Here is an 11,133-nt window from a genome sequence, read left to right on the forward strand (position 1 = left end):
TTGCTTTGTGCTTTCTTCATCAAAGGGTGTTTTCCTAAATAGGATTCTCCATTAATCCTGGCTTAGGCACAGCTCAGTACTGAGTGAGTAAAGGCTTGTATAAGACACTTAAAGCCAGAGGGTGTTACACAAGGGGTGGATGCAGGGCTGGGTTAGGTTTGGAAATGTTCCTTACATTTGCTCCCCGTTGGAAGGGTTTTTTCTTGCCTGAATCTTGGATATCATTTGATACCAAAGAGCTGGGTTTGTTTCACTCTCCCCTTCCCAATGAGGTCCTATAGCAGCACCACATTCCCCAAATCTGTGGTTACAGAACCAAAATCAAAGTGGGTTTGGGCTGTCTGCATTTCCTGGGAGATAGTTAAAATAAAGATATGGAGAAATTCAGGAGATTTCTTGTGTCTTTTCAGCCTTAATGCTCTGATGCTGCTGCCAACATACAGAATAAAGGCTGCCATTTTCAACAGATGGTTTTAATAAATATTGGTAAACAGTGTGTGTTTATATTGTCCAAATCCATACAGCCTGAACACTAAGAGTGAATACACTTGTGTTGAAATTAAGGTTCTGTCTATTAACACTGGCACGTGGATAATGACAGGCTGCAGGAACAAACTCTCCTTCCCCATGTCATGCACCAGCCTGGCCAGGACAATACAGGGAAACAGAGGATGGTCCCAGCATCCTGATACAACCTTTGCAGGGCTGTTTCACCCCCAATTTTTATACATTTTAATTTGCCCTCTCTGGCCGTTGCCGTGTCCCCTGCAACAGGAGTTATGTCCTGGGAGCACAGAGGTGCAAACTGTCCCTGGTGGACATTGCCTGAACCCCCAGGTAAACGTCACAGCACAGCCAGGGCTGATCTCTGGTGCTGCCTGGATGTCAGGGCACACAGCAGCGAGTTCTCAGCTCCAAGACATATTGAATAGTTATTTGAGTTATCCTGGAGGTGGATAATTGCCTGAATCGGGGTTTTCAGATCACAGCCTTACTGGAGCTTCTCATTTCTTGTCCTCCCAGTGTTCGATGTTTCACATTATCCCCCCGTTGTGTGAGTCTCCCACACACTGCAGCCTTTCCACCAGCCTCCTGGTGATATCTGAGCTTTGATCTGCATGATTCATGCCACTGGCTCCTGCAGCCCTTGGGAAAGCAAAAACCCCTTCATTTAAAGGACTTTCTCACCTCTTGCTGCAACTGGTGCAGACACTCCCGGGCATCAGAAGTGCAGGAGTGTTTGCACACAGGAAGGAATTGTTCCTGTGTTCCCTGGGTATGAACTGTGCCTGCTGTGCATGTCAGGCCCCCAAGGAATGCAACAGGCTCTGCATGGAGAGGTGTAGGATGCTCCTGCTTCACTCAGCGCTTGCATCACCTTGGTTGTGCCCAGCCCTGGCTGCCAAGATTTGGGAAAGGTGTAAATGATCCTGTGGGACCTGCAGGAACACGTTCTTCTGTCCACACGTTGCTCTGTCCTGCAGTGAGTCATGGGGGGTTTCTTAAGGGGTCTGGGAGTTGCCAAATCCACCCCTGCACCCTCCCCTGCTGCGAACTCTGAGCCCCTGGGACGGCATTCCAGGAGACATCATCCCCCCTGGCTCAGCTCCAAGGTCCCGTGAGAAGAAACCTTGTCATCATCCTCTTAGTGAGAGCAAATTTTGCATTAATTGGCTCGTTAAGTGCCGGGCTGCTTTTCTAAGCTGCCCTCCCCACCTGGCAAAGCAGGATTAGAGGGACCTGACGACTTCGGTGACACACGGGATCCCAGCAGCAGGTGGGTTTGGGGAGAAGGTCCCCAGCTCACTCTGAGCACCTGGTGGGCTGGGGGCTGTGCAGGGCACGGGGCTGCTCCTTGCCAGGGCAGGATCAGTGCCCAGATGGCTGGTGTTGGTGATCCCAGGGATTTTCGTGCGAGGGGATTGCCTTTGCTGTTGGGAGCCACCACGGGGTGTTTAGGGAAGGATGAAGGTAATGCCAAGAGTTGGAAACTGCTCAAATCCCTGGGACGAATAACTTGCCCTTCTTTAAAACCTTCTTAATATCTTCAGTGGCCACAGGCAATCAGGTTCTCAATTTTAGAACCAAGAGATCAGGCCAGGAAGCTGGAGTTGCTCTCAAGAAGGGAGATGAGGTGTTGCACCAAAGAGCAGCCATGGCCACTCCTGACCTCATCCCTCTGTGCTGGGCTGGAACAACATCCCTGCTTTGGGCTGGACTATTTGGGAGCAGGAGCCCCTTGTGCAAGGGGATGGGCACGTTTTGCTCCTTGTTTTCCAGGCACCGCTGCTCTGATGGGTCAGAAACGCTCCAGTGACCACAGAAGGAGAGTATTTGGTTCAGCTGTGGTATTGGGAAAAGTGCAGGAGAAGGGATTGGGAGAGATGAGTTGTTTGCCTCTCTGGTGTTTCACCTGGCAGGTGAGTCCCACGTGCTGATGGAAGATGGAAGGCAGAGAGGAAACAGAACCCTTTTCTGCCCCAAACCCACCCCTGGCATTGCACGGGCTCAGATGCAAAACAAATAGAGGCATTACATGATCCTCCAGATGGGTCCCCACCACCTCCCCAACATCAGCTCACCCTGCCCTGCTCCCAGCAGGGAACTGGGACATCGGGACAGTTACAAACGGCCAAGAGCAGTTTTGGTTTCACTTGCAGTAAAACTCTCCCAGTTTGGTTCCTGGCCAAAAAAACCCACGGTGCTGATGCTGCACTTGTGGTGGGAAGGATCCAGGAGTGGGATTTGATGTTTTCCACAGTCCTAATTACCCCAGGCTAAATTAGACAGAGCCCCTGCAAGGCATCCCCCCCTCCCTGGGGCCCTTCAGCAGGCAGTGACTGAAATCTCTGGGTCTGTCAGATGAGCCAGATGAGCTTTGCAAACAGGGATGTGGATCTGGGTGGGGAAGGGCTGCTCCCATCCTGCAAGGGCTCTGCTTACCCATTTTCTGTTACTTAGGGTTTGAAATGGACTGAGAATCCAGGAGAGGAGGTGCTGGACAGACCCAGCTGGCACCAATGGACTGTCCCACAAGGGACTGTCACCCCGCTCATGGCCCTGACCCAGGCAAACATATTTGTTTGCCACCACCATCACCTTCAACCTGCTTGATCATCCCACCTCTTGCACACTGCAAACCCCAAAACTTCATCTCCTCCGCTCCAGGCCGGGTCCAACCTCACAAGGGAGATGCTCCTGATGGTGCAACCACACCGAGCCCTGGCAACACTCCCCCTTCCCAGCCCCAAGCTGCCTTAATCCATGGCCCTGCTTAGGGGTCTGGGCAAAGATTAGCTGGAAACATTCCCAGTGATTAGGGTTTAAATCCCTTTGACATTTCACATCTTCTTAGAGCTTGTAGGTGAGACCCTGGCAGCTGCAAATCCCCTCAGCCCTCGAGGGAGTGACGGCTCCTGCACCGCTCAGGAACGAGCTTTACCCAGTTCTTGGTGTTAACCCAAGCTGCTTTGGGCAGTAAATCTCCTTCTGCTGTAAAGGGAATGACTATAAATCGTAAAATTGGCAGGACAGCACTGTGCATCCGCTGTTAAGAGTCCCTTGTGCCGCTGTGGAAAGGAGCAGCCACAGCAGCTGGAGCAAAGCAAACGTTATTCCATCTAGCAGATAAGCCTGGCTGGCATTTTAGGCACCAATTTTATTTGAGTTTTATGTTCTTTTCCAAACTGGATGCTTGGCTGACAGCAGAAACTACAAAAATTATGCTGTACATTCACAGACACGTATAGAAAAGCAGGTAAATAAATACACGTACACAAACACCAACAACCCCTGAGGTTCAACACATGCACTTGGCAGGAGCTAAAATGCAAACACAGAGTGAAATCCGGGCTTTGTTTGATTTACAGACTCTTTGCCCCCAGCCAGGAGGGGTTTTAGCATTTCACACTGCTCTGGCTGCTGCTCAGGTTTTTCCTTCGAAGATTTTAAATCCATGGCTGAGAAATTCACTCCACATCCAGGTCACCATCAGGGATTGTCCTCCCACCAGCAAATCTTCGTCCTTGGGTTCCCAGGCACCACAGGCCCTTCACAGCAGCTGATGTCAGTCTGGGCTGTCACAGTGGTCTGTCCTGAGCTTTTCTCTGTTCTGCTGAGACAGAAGAAACATTCATAGAATTGTGGAATCACGGAATGCTTTGGGTTGGAAGGGACCTTAAAGCTCATCTTGTTCCCACCCCCTGCCATGGGCAGGGACACCTCCCACCAGCCCAGGTTGCTCCAACCCCCATCCAGCCTGGCCTTGGACACTTCCAGGGATGGGGCAGCCACAGCTCCTCTGGGCACTTGCCCTGACTGGCTCCTGGAAGCTCATCCCAGGGCTCATCCTCCTCCTTACCCGGACAATTTTGCCGTAGGGCGCAAACGAATCCTCCAGGTACCGCGTGCCGAAGCCCATGATCCTGTTCACTGCCTGGCTGCGGATCCCAGCCAGCCTGGCCGTCAGGTGGACCGTGAAGGCAAACTGGATCTCCTGGGGGTTGGCGTCAGCTCTGCTGGCCGTCATCTCCCGCTGGACGTAGGCGTCGGCCAAGCTCTTGAAGGAGCTGTAGGACATGTCCCTGAAGAACAGCTGCAGCCGCGCGTCCTCCCTCATCTGGGGCAGGGGCAAGTGAGAACAGGTTATGAGGGAGTGATTTCATGTGTCATCCCCCTGCTGATGCCTTCACTCCACATCAGGATGGCAGCTGAGGGAGGACACACAGGCAGCCCCGACCACGCCCAGGCGGGGAATTGAGAGCTGATTTTACTGAGCGTTTCCCTGCACCGAATCGATGGCCTTGCTGCGTTTCACAGCAGCTTGGCCCAAATTCCCTCAGCTCTCCTCTCACCTGCCTGTCCAGCTCATCTCCTGCGCTCCGGAGCAGGGCCACGATTCTCCTGATGGGTTCGTCTGCGGACAGAGATCCCACGTTATCTCCAGCCCTTTCTCCAGGCCTCCCACACCCCGATGCTCTGTTTGGTCCCCCAGAAAAAATTCCCTGAGCAACATTTTATCCATCTCCATCCCTCCAAAAACCATTTCAGCCTGTTACCAAGTGCCTGGTTACCCTCACCCAGCAAAACCACGCTCCTGCCTTTGAATTCTGCCTTTTCTGTGGCAGAAATCCACCTAGTGGAAGGTGTCCCTGCCCAGGGAAGGGGACGGGAATGAGATGACCTTTAAAACCCTTTCCAACCCAAACCATTCTATGAATTTCTCTCTCCCCCAGTCAAGCCCTGACGCTGAAAATCTCCACCAAAGCCTTTGTATTCCCTGGATCAGGATTGAAGCAAGGGTTGGGTGCCGTGCAGGCTCTGCATGGGGAGAAGTCTTGTGTGCATATGTTTTATGTAAGGGCCAGCAAGGGCAACACTCACCAACCCCATCGGTGCCAGGTGGCTGTGGGGGCTCCCCAAATCCACTTGCTCTGCTCCCCTGGCTCTCGCTGCCCTGCACGATCAGCCCAATCTCTTCTGAGACCTCTCTGTAGTAGCCATCGGGCCGCTCCACCTCTGCTGGAAGGAAAACACATATTCAGAAGTGAGGATTATTTTTGTTGGTGATTGATTGAAAGGGAAAAGCAGCTGCAGCAGGGACTGGATGTGCTGGTGCCCACCCAGGATTAGTGCATTCCCCGTGGTGGAGGATGTGGCTGCGCTTTCTGAGCCACAACTGAGCGGCTGTGACTTGCCCCAAATCCTGCCAAAGCTCCTTGTAAATCCCCTCATCAGTGTTCTGGCACTGGAAGGGGTGGAATTGGGTGTCCCACAGGCTCTGCTGCACCAACTGCCCACACCCATCCCCGTGGCAAATCTCAAACACCGTAACATCGGCCCTGGAGTGGTTTAGGCTTTAATCTCAGGTCTCAAACACAGGTTTAAACTAAACCACCGTGACCCTTGGTTGCCAGAGGGCAGAAAACTTATGCTTGGGTGGTTACTGCCAACATCAGGCTTGGGGTGACGTGTGCTCAAAGCACGGGCAGATCGACCCTTCCCGGGGGCAGCAGGTTGGGATTGGAGTCCCCAAAACCCATCCCAAACCCCCTGAAAGATCTGGGAGGGTGACACCTCACTAGAAACCAGCAGTAAACATGACAGTTTTCCCAAAAGAAGCCCAGAGAGGTCCCGTTGGATGAAGGGGTGGGTCAGGGGTGGAGTGTGGGGGGTCCCACCTGGCGTGGCCGGGGCCAGGACGTGCCGCAGGGGAAGGCAGCCGGGGCGCTTGGTCCTCACTCCGGACCCCGTCTCTCCCCGCTCCTCCTCCCCGTGCTTCTTCAAGGAGAAAACCTTCTTGATGCTTGTTTTCCTCTTCGAGGCTCTGCCTGGTGTTGGGGACGTGCTCGAGTCCACTCTGTGTTTCTTGGCTCCTTCTGGTTTGGAGCCCTGAGAAGCTTTGGCATCTTTCTCCTTCGCTTTTTGCCCCGAGTTTTCCTTCTGCTCCTCGGGGCTCCTCTTGAAGAAGAAATTTAAGAAGCTTTTCAGCCAGGTCGGTTTGGAACCAGAATGTTGGGAAGAGTTTTTTGTGCTTTTCCTCTTGGGCTTCGTCCCCTCTTTAGGGACCTCCTGGGGAGATTTGCTGTCATCATCCGGAGCCTCTTCCAGGTCCAGCACTTTCAGTCCCTCCTCCTGGTCCTTCCTGGGGCTGGATTTGGCACATGGGTACGTACAGAAGTCGCTTTCTGACCGTTGCAGCCCGTCTGTCTTCCTCCCCCGCCTTCCAGTTTTCTCCCGTGGGCTTTGTTTGGCCACTGGTGGGTTTTCCCTGCAGCTCAGCGAGCGCCTGACATAAATCTCCAGCACTTTCTTGGCCCCTTGCCTGTCCAGGGAGAGGATCTTGCCCGACGGCTGCCTCCCGACATCCCACCGAGGCATCTCCGCAGCCGGAGCCCGCACGTTGCTAGGGAGAAAAATGACATTTTCAGCCTGTTTTATTTCTTTGTTTTCCCCCAGGTGGCTGCACAGTTGGGTTGGGCATGATGGAAATCCTCCCCCCAACTCTGCCACCCAGGGGTGCCCGAGATTGTTAACGTTCCTGGTTAATGATCAGCCAGTTTTATAGTTGTTATCTGAGTGCTCCTGGTGTAGGTGGCCCACGCGGGGTTTTATGATGGACTGTAGACAACACTGATAAGGGAACTGAAACTGCAGGGAGCGGGAAATGGGCTGGGCATGTCTCAGGGGAGAAACTGGTCATCATCCAGGGGGTTTCACCCAGCACGGTTATCACCCAGACCACCCTCCTATCATCCCATGTTCCCACATTAGGATGAAAAATGACACCCCAGGAGCACACCGTGAATGACACAACCCAGATTTTTGAGTATTTCCCCTTAAAGTATTGGCTGCTAAAAAAAAAAAAAATCATCCCTCAACAAGGCTGGAGAGGTCAAGGGAAACATGGGCTCTTGTAAATCTCCTCAGTGACACAGTCCCTCTGAGCTCCCACCAGCACAGGGCTGTGAACAGAGCTCAGACCACCCACTCCCTGCCTTTCCCATTGCCCTTTTTCTCTGCATTTGCAAGCAAAATTAAACAAGGACGTTGCTATTGGAAAACCAGGAAGCCGTGACGGTGCCTTGGGTTGGTTTTATCTTTGAAACCAATTTCACCCTCCAAAGAACCAGACTCAAAACAGACTTTCTCCACCACTGAACAGCACAGAGGGAGCAAGCACAGAAACCTGACAAGCTGGGCCGTACCAACCACCCTGGAGCTGGGCATCAGCCTCCCCTCAGACTCAGTGAACATCATCACAGTGCCCAGCACACCCACCCACCCCACCTTGGCCGGTTCTGGGGATCAAGAAGACGAGTTTCCTTCATCCAAGCCAACACCAAACCCCACCAACCACCCGATGACAAATCAGTCCACTGAATTTAATCACTCTAAAGCCACAACCCCCGTCCTACTTTGATGATTCCAGTGCCTTGGCCACACCATTCTTTATTTGCTGGCTTGGTTTTTTACCTTTCCATCAGTATCTCTGCCTGTTGGGACAGAGGTGAAGACAAGCTCCTCGGCCACGGGCGCTGAGGGTTCTTCTCAGGCTCTCCTGGGAGCTGCCTTTTTATGCCCAAGCCAGTGGTTGGCTGAGATAATTCCTATTTTTAGCAGCCATTCAGGTAGGAGAGGGGCTGATGCTTCCGCCTGGGGTGCCCGTTATCACCGCCCTCGTGGCGGAAACCAGTGGGCGTGAGTTTCACTGGAGGAGAAAACAACTTCCTTGTGACAAGTAGCAGCAAAACAGCATAAAAATCACCTGTCACCTGGTGTGTACGAGCTGGCCTTTGAGACCAGCTATCTCAGGCAGCCACTCGGCTTTGGGTTTGGTTTGTTTTGTTGTTTTTCACTCTGTGTGTGGCGCCTTTTATGGGATTTTCTGGGTTGTTTTTGTAAAGGGAAGTCATAACTTTCTCAGACAAAAGGAGGAAGCAGATTGCCCTGCTCGTGTCCCAGGAGTTCCCAGAGGCTGTTGTGAGACCACAGACACTCTGGGACACGGTGCTGTCAGGTTGTTGGGAGATAGAATCAGAATCACAGAATATTCTGAGCTGGAAGAGACCCGCGGGGATCATTTAGTCCAATTCTTAAGTGAATGATCCATAGAGGGATCAAACCCACAACCTTGGTGCTATTAACACTGGGCATGGCTGGGCTGAAATCCTCAAAACCCACCCTGGGGTCCTTCAGACAGCCTGTACTCCCACCCTAAAGCCTGAATCAGCACCAGCTCATGACCTGAATCCTTCACAGCCCCGTGGCTCCCTCTCAGCATCTCCCACCAGGCACATCCCAACACCTACAAGAAAAATCCCGGCTTAAGATCAAACCTTTCTTACACTAAAGCTCCTTTAGGTCCCAAGGCCACCCCTGTGCCTCCTGTGACACCCTCCGGCAGGTGCTTCCCACATTCCCCATCGCTGTTTTGCCACCTGATGGCAAAATCCCGCACTGCAGGGATGGCGCCGGATGCTTTTGCCGGGCTGGCGGGACTCAGGCTTTGGAAAAACCCCCTCCTGGAAAACCCCTCGGGAAGATTTCCAGCCGAGCAGCGGCGCTTTGTCCCTGGTTTTCGGGTGGGATGATGCGCAGCCAAGGTTTCCCCTGGATACAAATGGGCTTTTCCCGATAATGGATTCAGTTTGCAATCGGAACAGCCCGGGATTATTTTCTTCCTTTCTATAAACTCTCTGGGACATAATTTCCTGTGGCTGGGAGAGATCCAGTCCACGTCCCTCTGTCTCCCCTGAGCCCACACTGATGATTCAGAGTCTAGTATTGATCAGGAATTACCTGGCTCGGTTTTTCAGCATCCCCATTTACTGATAAATAATTAAATCCTCTGTGAGGAGCTCTGTGCTGCTCCCCAGCACACAGCCACATCCTTCCATTAGCAGGTCGATTCCAGGGGAGGAAAGGGACTTTCACAATCAATTTTGTTGGTTGTTTTTTTTCCATAAAACAAAAAAGCCACATCCACCCCAGCAGTTTGGCCACCTCCAGCCTGCTGTGGTGTGGTGTGGTTGGGCTACCAGGCAGGTCTGCCTTGACTGACAGCCCAGCTCCAGGCCTTCAGCTCTGCCATGTGCCCTCAGCACACACACACACACACAGAGTGATTTGATTCCAACTCATATCCATAATTCAGCGAGATTCGGATCCAGGATCTCACACCTTCCCCCCAGGAAAGAAAACCCTCCCTGTCTGTCTCTCACGTGCAGCTGTGGTGTGCCACTCTTGGCGCTCCATAATCAGCAAGAGTTTTTCTGTCCTGGCACCTTTTGCCTGGCAGGAATCTTCATCCACATTGAAATTTGGGAGTCAGGTCAGCAATTTCAGCTCAGGGCTCCTGCGAGCGAACAACAGGCCTTTTTTCTAGGAAAGCAAGCCTGGAACTTTTGGATTTTCACCCCCCCCCCAAGATCAAGGAAGGTTGAGGGGTTTTGGCAGCTTCCCAGGCAGGAGAGGAAATCCCCATCCAAGTCCAGAGTGATCCTTAGTCATCGCAGGGAAAACAAGCGAAAGGTATTATCACAAGGACCGAGGTCACCAACTGTCACCTGCTCCAACAAAACACTCACACAGGTTGGAAAAGCAATGGAATACTCCATAACCATCAGGGCTGCTTCCATAGCAAGGAAGTGTAGGGATGTCTGGTTAAGAGAAGGTCATGAAAAATGCACCCCTGGGTGTGCATTCCAGAAGGGCCACAGGGCTGGGGTGGGACAGTTGCCGAGGAAGGAACTCTGCTGTCCCACTGAAGGTGTCTCTCAGGGCTGGAGGGGATTTACACTTATTCTGATGGACTTTATCCCAAGAAAGATCTGGGTTTATTCTTCCCTGCAACAAAAAGCCCCCTTTGTGAGAGGAAGGATGAGATCTGGGTGCTTCACTGCACCTTCTTGGTGTGGTGCAGCCCCAGGCTGCAGCTTGGAGGGCGCTGAGTAACCTCCAGCCCCTCTCCTAGCAGGGATTTTGGCGTCCCTTCCTGGCCAGGATCTTCCACAGGCTGTGATTATTTGCCCCATTAGAGCTTCTCCTTTCCTTCTCCTCCCTCACTTGAATTATCAAGCACCTCTGTTCTGCCAGTGAGCTGGTGACTTTTTGTGGAAGTGAAACTTCCCAGGCGGCATTTCCAGAGTTGTGGTTCTGCTGAAACTTTGCCAATCAGCCACCACCCATCCCACCACCATCTCTTGCTGGCTACAGCCCGCCAGCATCTCCAGGCTCCAGTTGTAAAGCAGTTTTGGAGGAGCAACACCAGTTGCAGCAAAAAGGAACTGTAATTTCAGGTTGGAAACAACCAGTTTTGGTGGAAGCCTTTTGGTATAAAAACCACCCCCTGTCTGTGCTGTGTTCACCCATCAGCTCCTGAGCAGCTCAGACTGGTGCACTCCAGTGCAGGAGCTGCCCAAAGACCTTTGTCCCGGGGACAGGAACTGGTTTTAAATGAGGAAAGCTGGAATTTCCCAGTTTCAGACCTTTAACCAGCAAGAAAGTGGGATTTTCAACTTTACACAGTCACAGGATTTTATTTCCTCAATGAAAAGCAATGTGAAAATATTAGTGGGTATTTTCTGTTTTCCAACACGCACACAAACACACTCTGTTCCCTCCAGGTATTCC

The 11,133-nt window shown here is 52.3% G+C and overlaps 1 protein-coding gene across 1 annotated transcript; it reads right to left on the bottom strand.

Moving 5' to 3' along the window:
• Positions 1-3,706: 3,706 nt before the first annotated feature.
• LOC114064777 (apoptosis facilitator Bcl-2-like protein 14) lies at positions 3,707-8,032 on the bottom strand. The gene is made up of 6 exons (XM_027898114.1): positions 7,975-8,032; positions 6,180-6,904; positions 5,383-5,520; positions 4,854-4,915; positions 4,361-4,618; positions 3,707-4,111 (listed from the first exon to the last, which is right to left on the bottom strand). Exons 1-6 carry the CDS (start codon positions 7,980-7,982, stop codon positions 4,067-4,069), a joined length of 1,236 nt encoding a protein of 411 aa, XP_027753915.1. The 5' UTR covers positions 7,983-8,032; the 3' UTR covers positions 3,707-4,066.
• Between the last annotated feature and the right edge of the window lie 3,101 nt (positions 8,033-11,133).

The sequence above is a fragment of the Empidonax traillii genome, unplaced genomic scaffold, assembly GCF_003031625.1.
Source record: "Empidonax traillii isolate 1590-97213 ecotype Southwest subspecies unplaced genomic scaffold, ASM303162v1 scaffold579:size954524, whole genome shotgun sequence".
NCBI classification, from domain to species: domain Eukaryota; kingdom Metazoa; phylum Chordata; class Aves; order Passeriformes; family Tyrannidae; genus Empidonax; species Empidonax traillii.